The sequence below is a fragment of the Dioscorea cayenensis genome, chromosome 4 (assembly GCF_009730915.1).
Source record: "Dioscorea cayenensis subsp. rotundata cultivar TDr96_F1 chromosome 4, TDr96_F1_v2_PseudoChromosome.rev07_lg8_w22 25.fasta, whole genome shotgun sequence".
Taxonomy (NCBI): Eukaryota; Viridiplantae; Streptophyta; class Magnoliopsida; order Dioscoreales; family Dioscoreaceae; genus Dioscorea; species Dioscorea cayenensis.
Window position 1 is genome coordinate 4,382,740 of NC_052474.1, and position 18,283 is coordinate 4,401,022.

General features: G+C 34.1%; 3 protein-coding genes across 8 annotated transcripts; 2 read left to right on the forward strand and 1 right to left on the reverse strand.

Annotated features, from left to right (window-relative positions):
• Positions 1 to 202: 202 nt before the first annotated feature.
• LOC120259387 (probable calcium-binding protein CML7) lies at positions 203 to 2,905 on the forward strand. 2 transcript variants are annotated; one of them, XM_039266980.1, is made up of 2 exons: positions 203 to 729; positions 2,683 to 2,905. In XM_039266980.1, exon 1 carries the CDS (start codon positions 266 to 268, stop codon positions 707 to 709), a length of 444 nt encoding a protein of 147 aa, XP_039122914.1. In that variant the 5' UTR covers positions 203 to 265; the 3' UTR covers positions 710 to 729; positions 2,683 to 2,905. The 2 variants fall into 2 exon arrangements, with proteins under 2 accessions (XP_039122914.1, XP_039122913.1); XM_039266979.1 differs by lacking the exon at positions 2,683 to 2,905 and adding an exon at positions 2,361 to 2,585.
• A 256-nt stretch (positions 2,906 to 3,161) lies between these two features.
• LOC120258532 (UDP-glucuronate 4-epimerase 3-like) lies at positions 3,162 to 12,703 on the reverse strand. Of its 4 annotated transcripts, none has more exons than XM_039265982.1 (2): positions 11,212 to 12,703; positions 3,162 to 3,179 (listed from the first exon to the last, which is right to left on the reverse strand). In XM_039265982.1, the coding sequence occupies exon 1, from the start codon at positions 12,561 to 12,563 to the stop codon at positions 11,217 to 11,219; it is 1,347 nt and encodes a 448-aa protein (XP_039121916.1). In that variant the 5' UTR covers positions 12,564 to 12,703; the 3' UTR covers positions 3,162 to 3,179; positions 11,212 to 11,216. The 4 variants fall into 4 exon arrangements, with proteins under 4 accessions (XP_039121916.1, XP_039121913.1, XP_039121915.1 ...); XM_039265979.1 differs by lacking the exon at positions 3,162 to 3,179 and adding an exon at positions 8,964 to 8,981; XM_039265981.1 differs by lacking the exon at positions 3,162 to 3,179 and adding an exon at positions 10,749 to 10,766.
• Positions 3,567 to 8,887, forward strand: LOC120258533 (maspardin-like). Of its 2 annotated transcripts, none has more exons than XM_039265983.1 (8): positions 3,567 to 3,813; positions 4,113 to 4,238; positions 4,928 to 5,026; positions 5,733 to 5,875; positions 6,629 to 6,737; positions 7,286 to 7,393; positions 8,162 to 8,302; positions 8,412 to 8,887. In XM_039265983.1, exons 1-8 carry the CDS (start codon positions 3,742 to 3,744, stop codon positions 8,760 to 8,762), a joined length of 1,149 nt encoding a protein of 382 aa, XP_039121917.1. In that variant the 5' UTR covers positions 3,567 to 3,741; the 3' UTR covers positions 8,763 to 8,887. The 2 variants fall into 2 exon arrangements, with proteins under 2 accessions (XP_039121917.1, XP_039121918.1); XM_039265984.1 differs by having other exon boundaries at positions 3,569 to 3,813; positions 4,094 to 4,238.
• Positions 12,704 to 18,283: the final 5,580 nt, after the last annotated feature.

Here is an 18,283-nt window from a genome sequence, read left to right on the forward strand (position 1 = left end):
TTAAAGTTTATATAAAAAAAAATAATGACGTGGATGAAGATGTGGATAACAAATTGGCATCCACGTTATTTGGGAAACATATTTGATAAATCTATTCGTTAAAAATAGCATTGCTCATTATTATGTCATGTCAGCATACACAATTAGCATGAGACGTTTGTTATAAGCAAAGTGAACCCGAGCTATCAACCACCCCGAATTTCCAAGGAACCCGAATTCAAATTTCATTCCATTCCTCACGGGAACGCAAGCGAAGGAGAGCAAAATGGGGAAGGAGCTGACGGAAGACCAGGTGGCCAAAATGCGGGAGGCCTTCTCCCTCTTCGACACCGACGGCGACGGCAAGATCGCCGCGTCGGAGCTGGGGATTCTCATGCGTTCCCTCGGCGGGAACCCTACCCAGGCGCAGCTGAAGGAGATCATTGCTGTTGAGGGCTTGACCGGGCCCTTCGACTTCCCCCGCTTCCTCGACATCATGCGACGCCATTTCCGCCTTGAGCCCTTTGACCGCCAGCTCCGTGACGCCTTCAAGGTCCTCGACAAGGAAGGAACCGGCTATATCTCCGTCTCTGACCTCCGCCACGTCCTGACCAGCATCGGTGAGAAGCTCGAGCCTGCCGAGTTCGACGAATGGATCCGTGAGGTCGATGTCTCGCCGGATGGCAACATCCGCTACGAGGATTTCATTGTCCGAATGGTTGCCAAATGAACCCTAGGCCTTTTATTCAGGTTTGATCGTATGATTCCTGATGCTGCTGTAGATTTTATCTTCTGATTTAGGGTTCATTTTTTCTTAAATTCAGATAGATCTTTGTGTTTTTAGGCATATTTGTTTTTGATTCTTGTGTTGATTTTACGCATATGAATCTCTGACCAGCATGCGGCCATTTAAAAGTTTTAGTTTTTAGGTTGGATTGAGGCCATTGAAACCTTATTATTCCTGAAAACATCAAGTGCTGGGATTTAGATGTGTGAATAGGTGTAGAAATCCTGTTGACACTTATGTCTTATGCACTTAAAAAAAAAAAAAAAATCAAATACTCTTTTCATTTTTATGGTGAGAATAGCTCTCGCTGACCTTTGTTTGAATTGACGGGAATTCCTTAATTTTGTCAAAATGTTACAAGGATAAGAAAGCAGCAAGGTATAATGGAGGAATGCGGCTCAGAAATTATGTTGGCCGGGGAATTCCTAGGCGGTAATTAAAATTTTTAGCTATTTTTGAATTCGGCAAGGTCTTCCTTTTCTTTCTTCAAAGAATTATCTATATATTTGGTGATGATTAAGAGTAGGATAGGCTACTATGAATTAGGATATCAAGGGATACTGTTATGGTCTTAGATTATGATGCAAACAGGAGACATCAATTTCATTATTTGCTTTGTTGCATGAGAGGGAAGGAAGAACTAGTTGTTTAGTTTCCCTTCTTCTGAAAATAACTTTAAATTAGAAAGGTGTACACCTGGTTCATTTTTCAGGATTTTAAAAATGATAGATGGGAAGGTGAAAGATAAGTTGTTTAGTTGTTTTGTTTACTTCTGAAAGATAACTTGATGTCAGAAAGGTGGACAACTGGTATGTTTTTCCGGATTTTAAAATGTTAAATGGGAAGGGTAAAAGGGAAACCCGATATCACAGTCACTGTGGTGGTGGATGTATAGGACGGTGGCAGTCAGGGGGGGTGGGGGGATGCTAAAACAGCCTTTGTGTATTGTTCTTTTCAGTGCAACAAGCAACTGAATTCTAACCCTATGCTATTCTTGCTAAAAACTGTGGCTATTGCGAACATGCATGCAATTTCAAATTTTATGTTGGTATATGCATTGTCAGGTATGTTTGTGGAAGCAATTTTCTTTTTCTTTTATTTTTTTAGCAAGTAAGCACCTCAAATTAAGGTCAGTATGTAAAGCTTCATCCTGTACTGAAAGGATTATGCATTAGACAAATAGATTTTTGTGAAATCAATGATTTAAATCTTTTAATCATATTGCAAATTTTTACCCATGGTAGTTGTGTGATTTCATTTTTTAAGATAGATGATTAAGCCATCTGCCGATTGAATGTGAGTTGCATAACTCTTAAAAAACCTAACATCATGCCAGACCCTTTTAGTTGATGTCTTTTGAGCTAACTCCGTGATGCACTAATAATTAGATGTTCTAGGACAACAGAAACAGTTCATTGATAATTCTTATAAGAAGCTTGGTGTATTAGAGAATGACAGTTGTGCTCTATTTCTTTTTCTTCTTTGGTTTTTTGGAAATCGAAATGTATGTAATCCTTTTGGTTCATTCATAGCCTTTCACATTTTAATATCTATGACATTATTTTGCACTTTGTTGTTGTTTGCCTTTAAACAGAAAATGCGGAAGGTGGAAAGAGATGAATTTATAAATGCAATTCCTATCTAAGCCTGTTGTCTCAATATTGGCTTAATTACCTATTTGTATTTAGGTTCTGTTAGTACAAACAGTGAATTCCTGTGGCTTTTGTAATTCCATTTTGATTTTAAGTTTGCCTAGGTTAACTGTCATGTTTGAGCATGCTTTAGGGTTTGTTTATGAAATTCTGTGTTTATTTGATAATAGTACTCGGCATGTGTCTGTCTGGGAAGATATTAGCATGTAGCAAATGGGTGTTTTTTTTTTTTTTTTCATTTTAGGCTGTCTTGCTAATTGCCAGGCAATATTGGATGGATAGTTGTGATTGATGACTGGGCTGGCTTCACTTTATTACCGGACTCTCGTGTCCAGTATCAAGTGAAATTTGATGAAGCTCATTGCTCTTTTGCACAAGAGCATCATTGTAAATTGTTTGATATCATCTCGTTATTACTGGACTCTGTGTCCGTCCAGTATCAAGTATTGAACACAAGTTTCAGACATGTATGAAGATATTTTAACTCCGAGGTCCGGTTTGGTTAATGAAATTTCGTATTATCATGCTTTTGTTAATATGATTATCAACATCGTTCGATGGTGATAAGCAACCCAGGGATGTTTGAATTAAAAATTTATTATTTTATTAGTATCAATACAGTCAAATCTAATGATAGAAAGGCGCAATGTATGCATAACAGGCGACAAGTTAGTCCCCAGGAACATGGTCTGTTTGTGGCCTTTTCATTTGTTCTTCTTTCTTGGATCTTGCGTTGCAAATCAACCAGAGTGGATGCCAGTCTATCCAATCATCATGCAAAGAGATAAAATAATTAACAATAACATATACAAAAATTAACAACATTTTATTAACATATTAACATATACCCTATGTTTTTTTTTGAACTTATATATACCCTATGATTTAGTTCTAATCCATCAGTAATTTCTAAACAGTAAAAGCTACCTACTGAGGCCTAGACTTTCTAATAAGAGCTCGTATCAGATATTAAATCTTATAAATTTTAAATTCTTTAATAATAATTTTACTAATATCTGAGTACCACCATATGAACCTACCAACACATTATCAGTTTAAAAGCAATTTTATAATATATATATATAATAAAAATTAGAAATCAATAGCCAGTAGCTCAAAAAAAACCTATTGACACTAATAAACTATTATTCCCAAAATAAATCCTTGTCTACCTGGCCCTTAAAAAAGTTATAACCCATCTCGCCTGGCGATGTGCTCATCGCTGGTTTCTTCCCGCAAACCGTGCTTGCTTGAAGGGAGAACAGTCGTGGTTTGGGCTCGAGAGAGAGAGAGAGAGAGAGAGAGAGAGAGAGAGAGAGAGAGATGAAAGGTATCTTGTCGTCGCCCGGCGATTACGTTCACTTCAAATCCCTGGTCCCCGTCCAGAAGATCACGGTATGGAAGTTGCATTTGCGATTCTTCAATAATTCAATTGATGTTGAGGTTTTGAATGGAGATGTCTGAGTTTCTCAGTTGAATTCTTTTAGGAGATCTTGATTTTCAGTTGTTGATCATTTATTGGATTAATTTGTTCATTGATTGAACTCTGCTGATTTGTCTTGAAGACTCAAAACTAGATTTTTAAGTAGATAACGTTGAATGGTGATATTGTTACTTGCTTTTAGTGGGCCAACATAATCGGAATTTTTTTTTCTCTCTTTATTGTGATGTTTAGAGGCATAAATTCTTTACAGATTGGAGCTAAACAATGGAAATACTATGATTTTGGACCTAAGACGGTATCTCCTCTTGTCTGCATTCCTGGAATAGCTGGAAATGCTGATGTCTACTACAAACAGATAATGTGCCTATCCATGAAGGTGCTAATGCTTATTATATATACACACATATATTTATATATTGTTGTTTTTCTCTTAAAAAAATGTCATTAGTTTCTGCTTGATCAGTAAATATTATGGATTACTTTCAGATATTATGATTGTAAACGAACTTGGAATCTGTCATCTTGCTTCTTGCAAAGTGTAAAAAAGTGGCTCTGAGGTCACTAATTTCTGCTGCTGATAGATTTCGTGAGTGAAATTTGGCAAGAGAAACTGGTTTCAATACATATGACAGTAATTTGGAAGGTTGTTGCATGTAATGATTTTTGAAACTTTGCTCATCATTGAAGTAATTGGAATTAAGTTGTGTTTTGGTGGGAAATTGTCAATTTCTGCCATATATTTATAGTTGAGTTCTAGCTGTAGAACATGAGAAAAGTGAATCTATAACATGAATTCTAAAGTTTTGTTTATGGCCAACTTGTATGGGATGGCAAAGAATCTGTTGTTTGGAGTGGACTTCCGGTTTATGTGGTTGTTTGATTTTATTTAAAAAAGAAAACGATTTATGTACTCGGTGTGTTTATGCTTGGAAGTGTGCAATGTAAGTTTCAACCTATTCTTTTTAATCATTCAATGTCCGGCATTGTCCATCTTTTATTTTCCCTCTACATTTTACTTGCTACAAGATTTGCCACTCCTGACTGATTAAAATTAACTATTTGCAGGGTTATCGAGTGATCTCTATTGATATACCATGTGTTTGGAATTACCATGAGTGGGTTCATGCATTTGAGAAGTTCTTAGATACTATCAACATTTACTATGTAAGGAAACTCCATTCTTTCTTTTTATTTCCCTTGTGTTTTTAATTTTAACTTTACTGATTTTTCGTGAAGAAACAAATGAATTTGGGCTCATTATGCTCTCATAAGAGTCTGGAAAGCACTCAGTTCCATACCATAATGAGAACATTTTTCTGTGGCATCAGATGTTTCTAATTGGGAGAGAGCAAATGTTGTTTTATATAGCATAGGTCTTGGATAATGTTCATTCAATATTAGAAACTTGTTCTAACATAAGGCAAGAGTGATCATCTGAATTAGAGATTTTAAAAAGGTGATGATGACTATACTGATCAGCTCACCGAATCCTTGGTATCTATTTCCTAATATATTTTTTTTTTTTGAGACGAGTATAGCTCATTACAATTTTGGACTCCCAGTGGTAGACTTCATCTATATGTTATACCTCATAAACATAGATTTGAAAGAATTCATTTAGGATTTACGCTGAGGTTCTTTGTTCAGAAGCATAGGTTATTCACAAATTGTGTTTCAACCCTTTAACACCAAATTGCTTGATATATACAATTTTAAAAACATCTTCATAATTTTTTAACTGAAGCATGTTGTGAGTAATTTGTTGTTTCATTCACATTGTATACCATCTACAAGATAGTTTAATACCAGGTTTTATCTTCTTGCGTTATTTCAACCAATGGTAAGTAGATTGAGCAATCTTAATTGGCAGGTACACCTCTATGGAACATCTCTTGGAGGATTCCTAGCACAACTCTTTGCTCAACATCGCCCTCGGAGGGTGAAATCATTAGTTCTATCAAACACATTTTTGGAGACTCATAAGTTTTCAGCTTCCATGCCATGGGCCCCCGTGTATGTATTCTCAACTTTCTATTCTTTGGCTGTAATATAGATATGATTTGGAGTTCTAAAAATCCATGCCAATATGATCTCTTGTTAATGCCTAGGTAAATTAATGGATAGGGTTTTTTTTCCCTAGAATATGCTACCTTGAGAAGAAGAGTCGAAACCTTAGGAGAACATATGTGTTGCCGTGATGGTCAACTGTAAATTAAAGGGATTAAGATAATTCTATTATACACAGATTTGAGCTGCTCAGCCCACAATATTTTTAAACTTAGATGGCTCCTTGTAGAAGGCTTACGGAAAATTCTCAACCAAGCATGTTATACTTACTGCCTCAAGCACACAAACATGGGTGTTAGTGAATATATTCCTGAACACGTGCATATCTAATCCTTTGTATTTATATGGTAATGATATCAAGTAGAGATGTGCATAAATGACGGTTTGCTGGTGTCAAATTTGACAGACAGTACCAGTCGTTTATACCTGTGCTATGTGATCGAATGGCACAAATTTGTGAGACAATTGTCTTCCACTGCAATGCAAATTCATTGTTCACTAAATCATTGCCGTTGAATGAGTTACATTTATCAGTTTTTAACACAGATCATGCATTTCAAACAAACTGGCTTTTAGTACCATACTATGTATGTGATAATTTGTTTATAACTGAGAAATTAAGAGAATTTTTGTTTACATGAAGTATGTAATTGTCATTTAATGTCAGCAAACTCATTATCTGATTTTTTTACTTCTTAGTCTTAGTTGGACGCCTTCATTTCTACTTAAGCGCTACATCTTGAGTGGGATTCGTGATGGTCCCCATGAACCATTCATTGCAGACTCTATTGACTTTGTCGTTGGTCAGGTATATGCAGCGCTTCTTTTTGCATAAAGAATCCCATAGTGGCTTGACATGTATCTTGTCATCAGAAGATGTTCAAGGCTTGTTCTGATTTCATGTTTCTTCCGCTTTTACCTTTCAAGGCATAATTTTATTTTATGAGCTGACACACAGTAAATATAATATGGAACTTGTATAACCCACAACAAATCAGTATAAAGAGTAGCTGTCTTTACTGAAGGATTTCTTTTTTATGTTTCCTTTAAAAAAAAATTTATTGGTTGCTACAAGCCAAGCAAGCAATCAATAACCAAATAGAACTTTGTGCTGATTGGAGCAGGAATGGACACAACTCATATTAGGCCTATTTGAATGTTTCATGTTGCCTCAATATTTTTTAAACTACTTTTAAAATTTTCTCAAGTGAAGCAAGAATGTTGAGTCATTTTATCATTGTTCAAATGGTTTATCACTCTGATACTGCTAAAACTGATGTTCTTTTTCAGACTGAAATATTTATACGCCTACAAACTGATGTTAACAGTAATACTACTTATCTTTTCAATGTACAGGTTGAGCGATTGTCTGTTGAGGACTTGTCTTCAAGGTTAACATTGAATGCCAATGCTGTAGCTGTTACCCGTCTCTTACTCTCAGATTCTTTTATCACATTAATGGATGTATGTTCTCAAGATTTAATGCCTTGTCCTTTTTCTGTTCTTTTTTATAAAAAAGTTTGTTGCAATTGTCTTGGAAATGCTTTTATTTCTGGTTTGAAAAAATGTTAAACATGGTGTCCTGTCTATAAATTTTCTTTTGGTAGACCATCTTGGTAACCAAATTCGTGATATGGTGCTTTAGACATCTAAGTAACTTATGCCATTGGTGTATATGGTGGATGCTATCCAATGAGTCTTTTATACTTGATGGTGTTGAAGAAATCTGTAATTGTCAGTATAGTAAACAAAGTACTTTTCAGGTATTCTTTTATGTGTGTATGTTTGATTTTAGATTTGGAAGTAGCATGTTACAGTTGACAAATAAGACGGTCTATGGCAACATTGTACACAGCAGGAATTACATTTCCCACCTTGTCAAACACTATAACGAATGTGTATTTCGGGTAAATCACAATTGGCATAGCAAGAATTCTGCATTATATCAATTATACTGTATTGGATAGATTAGGTGAATAATCATGATTCTCTAATATGTAGTTTTTATTTGTAATATACACTCAAACGTGTTTTCTAAGAATACTTCATTTTATTCCCCAAACTGTGCAGCCGGTATCTTATGGTTGATCTGCTTAGTAAATGAAATATCCAAATACTTTTCATGTGTTGCTTGGATTTTTTTTTTTTCCTCTGCATGTTTTTGTTTTATTTTGTTTATTTATTTATTTATTTTATGTGCTTAACTGGCTATTATGACATATCTTCTCGCAGACAAATGATTACTGTGCTATACCACAGCAACTCAAAGATCAAGTTACCGAAAGATACCTTGGTGCAAGACGAGCAATCTTGAAGACCGGGGGAGACTTCCCATTCCTTTCACGCTCTGATGAGGTTAACCTACATCTTCAGGTAACTGAGTTTTATATTTATATTTATGTATATGTATATATATATATTACTTAAGTTGTAAAAGAATTACTGTAAGCTTGCAATGTTCGGCCGAAAATTTTTGCAACAGCTACATTTGAGGCATGTCGGAGTTGAACCAAATCCGGGCTCTTTGCAAGATATATCAAAGAATGGTAATGCCGGGAATTCTGCAAATGAGACGAATGGTGGAGGTGGTTTTGATGATCCTCAAGAGGACAGGGGAAGCCTTGGTCATGACGATTGCGATGAAACTGATCAATCTGAACCTTCAGGGTCTGGATCAAGCAAGTTGGATGAGCAGCTCTTGAGCAATGTGAGATTGTATCTCATGAAACTTGAGACTACACCTCTTTTGGTGCATGCACCAACTCTTTTCCTTGCTTTGCACTTGTATTTTGCTACCCTATGCATCCTTTGGAAACCTTTGATGGTCGTTTGAAAGCATGTAACTATGTGGAAGCTTGTGTTTCATAGGCAATTCTTTCTGCCATGAATTTGAGTTGGAACAATGTTGCTGATCTTGGTTTATATTTTGAATTATATAGTCATAATTTGCTTAACAAATTAACTGTATTACAGGAGATTCAGGGTTCATATCAATATGTCATTTTCTTGTTAAACATTATTGACAGCTCCTTCAGAGACATATACCAGGTGCCTGCAATTTTGAATAAAAAGTTATCAGCTTAAAACCTTTTAAAGTTTTTTTTTTTTTGGTGGCGGAGATTCTCAAAAACCGATTGGGTAATAGTTGTAAGTTGTCCGGCTAATATGTGATTCATCATTCATGGCACAAGATCTATTTTTTAAACTGATACGATAATTGATATAATATCTATATTCATACCTTTGACAGAAACATGCCATTGAATCAGGAATGCCAGCTTTATGGTTCATACCTTGAAAGTAAGTAAGATCTCTTATTGGAGTTTGGGTCCAATGTTATCCAGCATTAATTAGTTTCATTCAAACTCTCAATGCAAAATGCCTGCATTTGATTAGCTAACTGTTTGACTTTTGCACCTCATTTCTCATTAGCTTCTTTTGTAATCCATGATATTAATGGCTTTTCTTCAACAAACAATCTTACAAGTCACTTAATTTTTCATTTTCGCTTTATTCATACGTATTTAGAAAAGATGTTGTAGATACTCCATTAACCAGTAGACCAAAATACCCTTGAAGAGGTGATGCAGAGTCAGTTCAACTACTGAATTTGGTGTGCGAGTTGAAGTCATGTTTAGTTGTTTGTTGACATCTTTTTGATTGATTGCACCAAAAGCATTAATTATGCACTCACTGCATTGATTCAAGAGGTTCACCACAACTTCATGCATTCTTTTATCAATTATTTATGCATTCTTTTCTAATGTTTATTTGTTTATTCCACCACTTTAACATTATTTGTTCTTTTTTTTTTAAAATTTAGTTTAGTGCACGGATTGAAGGACTTGAGGCAACATTAAGCGTTCCCACGTTACAAGTTGATGATTGGCTTGGAATTTCATATTCAATAACATTACTCGGGATACCTTAAAAGCACTGGTATCAATGCTTATCTAGACTCGCTGAGTTTCATAGTTATACGCGCTAACGTGCATTAGCGGAACCATCATCACCCTTTTGCTGTACTAATATGCAATAAGGAAAACAAATCTGGGGAAAAATTTGTCAATTATCTCGTTAAGTTCTTAATTATTCATGGTAAAACGATTGATTAATTAAAAAAATTTAAATGATAAAATTGTACTATAATTTAAGAAAATATTAATATAAAGTTTGGAGCAAAATAAAGAGCAGAATTAAACTCTTAAAAAAACATTAAAAGCTAAATATTTTACAATAAAACTTTGGCTTTAAAAAACACACTGATCATTCACAATGATCATTCACAATAAGCCAACTTAATAGCCTCTCAAAGAAGAATACCGCAATAGTAACAAAATGCACCTCAAAAACCGCGAGTTAAAACTTAGTAATTAAAAAAAGGAATAAAAAAGAAAGAAAGGAAGGTGAAATAATACCTAGCAAAAGGAAAAAGGTTTCACGCCAATTTCTAGAGAATATTCAGTTGTTATAGCAACATATAGCATAAATATAAGACATTTGGCGGCATCTTCATAAACATCATAGGATGTAAATCAACTCTAACCTCCTTAGTTACAGCATCTCAAAATACTAAACAGAATGGCAAAATAAGAACACAAATAGCTCTTAAATTTCAGATAGAAATCAGATATCCAAAATATCAGATTTTGAAAACATTAAAGACCTTCTAAACTCTGTCCAATATAAAATTCTGTTCACAGTCAAGAGATGATCTTCCTTAAATTTTGCAGGCAGTGTACCATGTAAAAAATTAATTAATATATGACTCCCTCATGATGCTTATAATATCCAATGCACAAAGTCATTAAGAAATTATAGTCATATGATTCAATCCCTGGAACAGTGAAGAGAAGAAATTAACAGCCAAGACAAAGAATGCCAAGAACCAGAAAAAAACCAGATGGTATATTGAATTTTAGTCACTGAAACTTCAAGTCACCATATAATCATGCAATTATGGTTTATTTACATCAGGGATGTCCACAATATAACTGAAAGCATCAGAGGAGAGCTATGTCACAATGACACAAATATCTAGAACACCAAAAAGAAAGAAAGAAAGAAATTTGAAATGCCTAAAGATAAAACAAATAATGTGTGCATTTTCCCTTCCCTGAATCAACAAAGTTGTCCTGGAAATGAAGCAGCATGCAGGGACTAATAAAGTAACAATCAATCCATTCTCCTCAAATGAAGGGAACCAATAGACTAAAAATCCAAGAATTAAAAGAACTCAAGAATTGGAATTTTGAAGAGAAGGTTGAGTAAGAGCAACTGACCCTGTTCATGAGGATGTCAACCGGCCACCAATGCTGGAGAATTTCTTTTGCAGAGAGGATGATCGAGAGTAGTAGTAGTCTAGGTACCAGCGAACGAACTTCTTGAGCCCCGTTTCAAGGTCGGTGGAGGGCCGGTAGCCGAGCTCCCTCTGTGCGAGGCTGATATTGGCATGGGTGAACTGCACGTCCCCATTCCTTGGCATCTTCATCACCTTTCGGATAGCTTTCACTTTGAGTAGCCGCTCGAGAATCCCTACCAGCTCTCCGACGGACACTGGCGTGGTATTGCCAAGATTGTAAAGGCGTAGCTGCGCCGGACCGCGTTTCTTCCCGCCGGTACCAGTGCTTTTCTGAGCGGTGTCGAGGGCAGCAAGGCAACCATTAACGACGTCGTCGATGTAGGTGAAGTCGCGAGCGACATTGGTGTGATTGGGGCCCTCGTAGACGGAGATGGGCTTGCCACGGAGGATGTCTTTGGTGAAGAAGAAGTATGCCATGTCAGGACGGCCCCAAGGGCCGTAGACAGTGAAGAATCGGAGGCCGGTGATGGAGAGGCCGTAAATGTGGTTGTAGGCATGAGTGATCTCCTCACCGGCTTTCTTAGTAGCGGCATAGAGGGAGGCAGGGCGGTCGGTACGGTCGGATTCCGAAAAGGGTACTTTGGAATTGAGGCCGTAGACGGACGAGGAAGAGGCCCAGACTATGGCAGGCTGAGGGGAGGCGGAGCGGGCGGCTTCAAGAATGGAGACGAGGCCAGCAACGTTGGAGCGGACGTAGGATGCGGGATCGCGGAGGGCGTAGCGGACGCCGGCCTGTGCGGCGAGATGGAGGACATGAGTGAAAGGGACGACGTCGAAAAGCTTGCGGAGGAGATCAGGATCATTGATGTCGCCCTCGACGACGAAGACGCCCGCGCGATCGAGGAGGGTTTGGCGGGAACGTTTCAGGGAAGTGTCGTAGTAGTCGTTGAAGTTATCAAGGCCAAGGACGCCATCGCCGCGGCGCTTTAGGGCGAGGGAGGCATGACTTCCAACGAAGCCGGCAGCGCCGGTAACGAGGACGGAAATGGAGCGGCGGGAGGAGGAGGGACGGACGCGGGCGGAGGCCCGGACGCGCTTCTCCCAGTCGGGGCCGCCCCAGGGGGCGAGGGTGGAGGTGGAGAGGTGGCGGCGAGAAGAAATCAAGGGGGAGGAAGAGCGTGGGGAGAAGAGTAGCACGATGGCGAGAAGGGAGAGGGCGATGAGAACCCAGAAGGCGGGGCGGTGGTTGTGGATCCAGCGCTGGAGGAGGAGACGCTGGTGATAAGGCTTATCGGTCTTGAACTTCCCCGGCGTCGAGGGCACGCCGTCCATGGCCGACGATGCCGAATCCCAATCCCACAAACCCTAGGCCAAGCAAAGCAAAGAAACAAGGAAAGAATACTAATACGGGGTGATCGCCATCTGGCTGCGGCGTTGATTCAGTTCTAGACTTCTAGTATCATCTAAGTATCTCAACGTGCGATTCTTGTTTTTGATTTTTTTCTTTTTTTCCTTTTTACCATTTTTTTAATTATTGATCTTTAGGGGATAAAGAGATTTGGGAGTGACTTTGTTTGACTCTGCTATGATATTCTGGGATTTGGTCCCGGTTTTATTTTTATTTTTTATTGTGATGATTTATATACAGCATGTTTGATTAGGTTATTTTTGAACTATAAAATCGGAAGACAGGTCGGTATATAATCATGTGAAAATCCGAATCTATGCTTGCCTTCGATGGTACGATAAAGATATGGTAATTCAGTTGTATATAAAAGGTGGGGTTTTGGGCCTGGTATTGGTCTAGTCTAGCAGGCCGGCCCAAAAATAAAAAGGTCAGTTTGAGAGCATAATTTATTATGAGGGCAAGGTGGAGCATCATGTTTGGATTTAACCTTGTCGATTACACGTCCCTTCTAAATTGAAAACCTTGTGCCAATCTTCAAGTGAGACTTGAGTGTCCCTCGGATAGAAATCTTGAAATATAATATAAGTTACATAACACAATACTTTTTTCTCTCATTTGATTTACAATTAAGGTGAGAATTTAAAATAAATAAATAAATAAATAATTTAACTACAACACAACTTGATAAAATTTTTATAACAAAAAATATTAGTTCAAAAACCTAAGAGCAACATCACAACCCAAAAATAATAATTACCTCATAATGCCTCACAATGTTTTTATGGAAATTTTATATAGTTTATAAATAAATAAATTTGGTAAATTTTTCATGAAAAACTATTTCTTACTTTGAATTTTTTTGATAATTAATTTTTAATCAATATATTTTGAACATAAAAACATTGTAATGTGAAGTGATAATTTTATTAATTATAAAAAATTAAATGGTGAATATGAAAAAGTAAGAAAATTTTGTAAAATGTTATATTATATATTTTTTTAATTGCAAAATAAATATAAAATAATACAAAAGTTATAATAGTAGTTTCGTAAATTTTTTTAATTGCATTGAACATCAAACATAAAACAATACGAGTACTAGTGTTGTATCTCAAACACCAGTATTAGTGTTTATATTGTACTCATCTGCCTATCAAATGAACCCTTACATGATAATGATGATTTAAAAGACTTATTCTAATTTGTAAATAAAATGATGCTCTAAGAATTAAAAAGTGTTCAATATCATTTTAATGATAAATCACTGTATATTAAAAATAAATAACATAATACTAGATTAAATTTAAAATGAAACAAACTTATAAAAGACTCAATATAAGAATTTGATATTTAAAGATATTATATATATATATATATGTTATCTGTTCAGATTACCGGGAATCTGGTGGTAATCTGCTCGGGATTACCATGTTTTGAATTCTTATAGCGATGGTAATGTTGATGGTAATGTAAGATTACCAATAGTGAAATATTACCAAAGTAAGGTGGTAATCACATTACCACCAAAAAGCAGTGTCCATCCAGATTACCAAGTTGGTGGTAATCGACATGTATTTTTTCCAATTATACCCCCACTCATTTAATCTAATTCCTTATGATACTCCCTAGTTTTTTTATTTTTCCTTTATTATTTTTTTAATATTATAATTTAATTATTTATTTATCTAAATACTTTTAAATTAAGATTTTTCAAATTTTTTTATACGTAGGGATATTTTTGATAAATACAAATATATTTTTAAAAAAATTGTGAAAAAAATTATCTTTTATATTATAATTTAATTATTTATTTATCTAAATACTTTAAATTAAGTTTTTTTCAAATTTTTTTATACGTAGGGGTATTTTTCAGTAAATACAAAGGTATTTTTAAAAAAATTGTAAAAAAAATAATTTTTTTGATATTATAATTTAATTATTTATTTATCTAAATACTTGAAATTAAGTTGTTCAAATTTTTTTATACGTAGGGGGTATTTTTGGTAAATACAAAGGTATTTTTAAACAATTGTAAAAAAAATAATTTTTTTGATATTATAATTTAAATTATTTATTTATTTAAATACTTTAAATTATATTTTTAAAAATTTTATACGTAGGGGTATTTTGATAAATACAAAGGTATTTTAAAAATTGTGAAAAAAATAATTTTTAATATTATAATTTAATTATTTATTTATCTAAATACTTTAAATTATATTTTTCAAAATTTTATATGTAAGGGTATTTTGGTAAATTTAACATATTACTGAGGTGATTACCATGACTAACCAAACATAGTAATGAAAGATTACCAGTAATATAAATTCTCAACCAAACATGGTAATCTCACATTACCACAACATTCCCAGGCATATAACATTCCCGATCATATTACCATGGTAATCTCATTACCATGGTAATATATCATTACTGTGAACCAAACGCCCCATAAGAGTAATATGCTTTGCCTTATTATTTGTTTTAGTTACTTTCATTATGTGTTTTTTTATTATTGTTGTTTGTTAGAGGGGATTTGAAACTCCATGTATTTGGAGTTACAAAATTCTCTCAAAGTCCTATGTTTTGTTTGGTGGGATTTAAAAAGTCAATGTAAATTCAATTAAACCACTTTCGAGTAGATTTTTGAATATGATCAATTTGAGCGTATTCCAAAATTAGGGATTTAAAATGCTTATCATGAGGCATGTGAATATATATATATTGATCAAGTTGACAAGTGACAAAGCAAAAGACAAATGGGTACAGATGTGCACCAGTTACAGTTGTTTGACTAACCTTCTAAGAATAAACCACCCTCTATGCAACTCTGGAGTGAAGAACGAGAAATATTTCTCACACAGAACTCTCATAAGGGACTCAGAAAGTGAATTGTAATCTAAGAACTTCGAACTCGAGACCTCTAAATCACAAACTCGTGTAGTTATGAGGCTAGCCCACGGCTCCTGAGGAATGTGAATGTCAATGAGACAAATGAAAATCCATTTTTATATGTTTTGCTATTTTTTAAAAATTATTTTACTATTTATTGAAATATTTAAATTAATTGTATAATTTAATTTTAAAATTATAAAAGTTTTATAAAAAATGTTTTATTTTATAATTAAATTTCAAATTGTGCACTCCCTCCGTTCCTTTTTATACGTCACAAATCCATGTTCCTTTTTATCTGTCATTTTATAACATCAAGAAACATTTATTATTTTTTTTTTCCAAAAATACTCTTAACACTCTATTCAACTCTCTTTTTGGAATTAAATATGAGAGAAAATGTGAAGATATAAATTATGGGTAATTTAGGAAAGATAACTAATTTTTTATAAAATTTTGTGAAATAATTAAAATTCTTGGTGCGCGGTTAACCATGACAAATAAATAGCAATGGAGGGAGTATTTTAGATTTTGTTGTTATTGAAGAATAATTTATAGTATATACTATATTTAATATAAATATTAAACATATAAAATAAATTAATGTACAAAAATATAATAATACATTAAAGTAACTAAATATATTGTTTATTTTATAATTAATAAAATATAATAGTATATTTTATATTTAATAAAACCTATCACTATATATTAAATTCAAATTTACAAATATTTCCCATCAAACACATAATTTTTTACTCTAGTATTCCGAATACATATAACTAAACAATGGATTTGACACTCACTACATTCTCAAATACAGAATTTACAAATAGATTGTAATTTCAAATCCATTGCATTTCAATTATATCTAACCAAACTCCACTTACATAGTGTTTATTTTGTGATATTTGAAGTTAGTAACTTCAAATACCACATTCAAAAATCTTTTGTTTGGTTGGAGGGATTTTAAAACAGTCGAAACCAATTACTCTCACTATATATTTGGAGTTATGTCCAAACTGCATGTAAGTCGAAATCTCGGGAGTTGAAATTCCTAAGGTGATGTATATATATGTGTGTGTATATACATATGGATATACATATTAGTGTATATGCATATATATATTTATATATACATCTACATACATATGCATATACATATACAAAAATATATACACATATACACACACACACACATATATATATATATATATGCATATATGCATATATAGATAAATACATATACTTATACACACATATATAAACATACATATATGCATATGTGTGTGTATATATATATATGTGTATATCTATATAATTGTGTGTGTATATATATATATATGTATATATATATATAACAAATCTCTCCAGCCAAATATAAAATTGTATAATGCAAACCAAACACTAAATTTAGTTGCATTGTATTTCAAAAACCAAGTAATTCAAGTTACATTGAAACTAGAAATCCACTGCATTTAAATTTTAGACCCAACCAAACACCCCCTTAAATTTAAACAGTGCATATACAATCAGAGTCATGAGCAACAGACAATATGAGCTGACCCATGTGCCTTCACCCAGCTAATGTGGGAGATGGTGGTAAACCTACAATCATAGCCGGAGACCCTTTGGCACCAGTACATCTACAATCTTGTGACAGGACAATCATAAGCCGTATCTTAATATTGAATATATATATATATATATATATACACCACCAACATAATCTCAAGTACCAAGCCAATTTTAATAGGCCCCAAGGCAAAATTATAAAAATATCAAATAATTAAGATTATAAAAAATATATTATAAAAAATAGATTATAAGATAAATCAAAGTTTTATAATTAAAAAAATTAAGAATTTTACCAATATAATTATGTTGATAAAAATAAAAAATAAAAATAAATAAATAAACAAATACATAAAAATAATTTTTTAATATAATTTTTTTAGAAAAATCATGAACTATAGGGTCACACAAAATCATAGGACTAGCCTTGATGAAAAGATAAATTTAATATAATTTTATATTATCATAAATCAATCAAATAAAATAAGGTTTACATTGTAAATACTTGTTAATATTGTTAACAATGTGGTTGTTTAAATAAAATAATATATGAAAGTTTTAAATATATATATATATTATATATATATATATATTGTGGGGTTTGAATTGGTCAAGAGTCTTATGCATGCTTTGCTTGTTTGGAGGTTTTGCAAGGTTTTGTAAGGTATAGTTTTGAATGAAACTTTGCTTGGATCCAGGGTTTTTTACATGGTATGAATTAAGGGGGTAAAATAGAGGTCTGAGAATCTTCATTTTCAGCCCACTTCTCAACCCTCCAAATTGGGGGTTGGGAAGGTTTTATCTTTTCCCTGGACTAAAATGCATTTTTACATTTTTAATAATTACATACATGCCCTATGTTTTAACTAACGCATACATAACCTGAGAATTCTTTTTTCTCATTCCAGTGCCCTAGTAGCTGCGATTTTCCCAAACCTTCAACTCGCTCCAAGCTTTGTCGTTCCTTCGCCGGACCTCCCTCGAACCTTTACCCAACCAAGGTCAAGGTAGGCTTCTATGAATTTGCTGAATTGCTAATTAAAACTCCTATTTCTGTGTTATAATTGCATGAGTTTTGTAGCATGACTCCCTTTTCATCCCACTCAGGGCATCAAGTCTCTTTATGTTTTTAATATTGTTCAAGACCTCAAGCACTCTTTGTATTTAGATGCATGCT

Bases quoted from the DNA above. Each gene is read 5' to 3' on its own strand.
- LOC120259387 (XM_039266980.1), top strand. From the start codon at position 266: ATGGGGAAGGAGCTGACGGAAGACCAGGTGGCCAAAATGCGGGAGGCC.
- LOC120258533 (XM_039265983.1), top strand. From the start codon at position 3,742: ATGAAAGGTATCTTGTCGTCGCCCGGCGATTACGTTCACTTCAAATCC. The intron at 4,239-4,927 runs GTGCTAATGCTT...AACTATTTGCAG, and splicing joins TAATGTGCCTATCCATGAAG to GGTTATCGAGTGATCTCTAT. The intron at 6,738-7,285 runs GTATATGCAGCG...TTCAATGTACAG, and splicing joins TTGACTTTGTCGTTGGTCAG to GTTGAGCGATTGTCTGTTGA.
- LOC120258532 (XM_039265982.1), bottom strand. From the start codon at position 12,563: ATGGACGGCGTGCCCTCGACGCCGGGGAAGTTCAAGACCGATAAGCCT.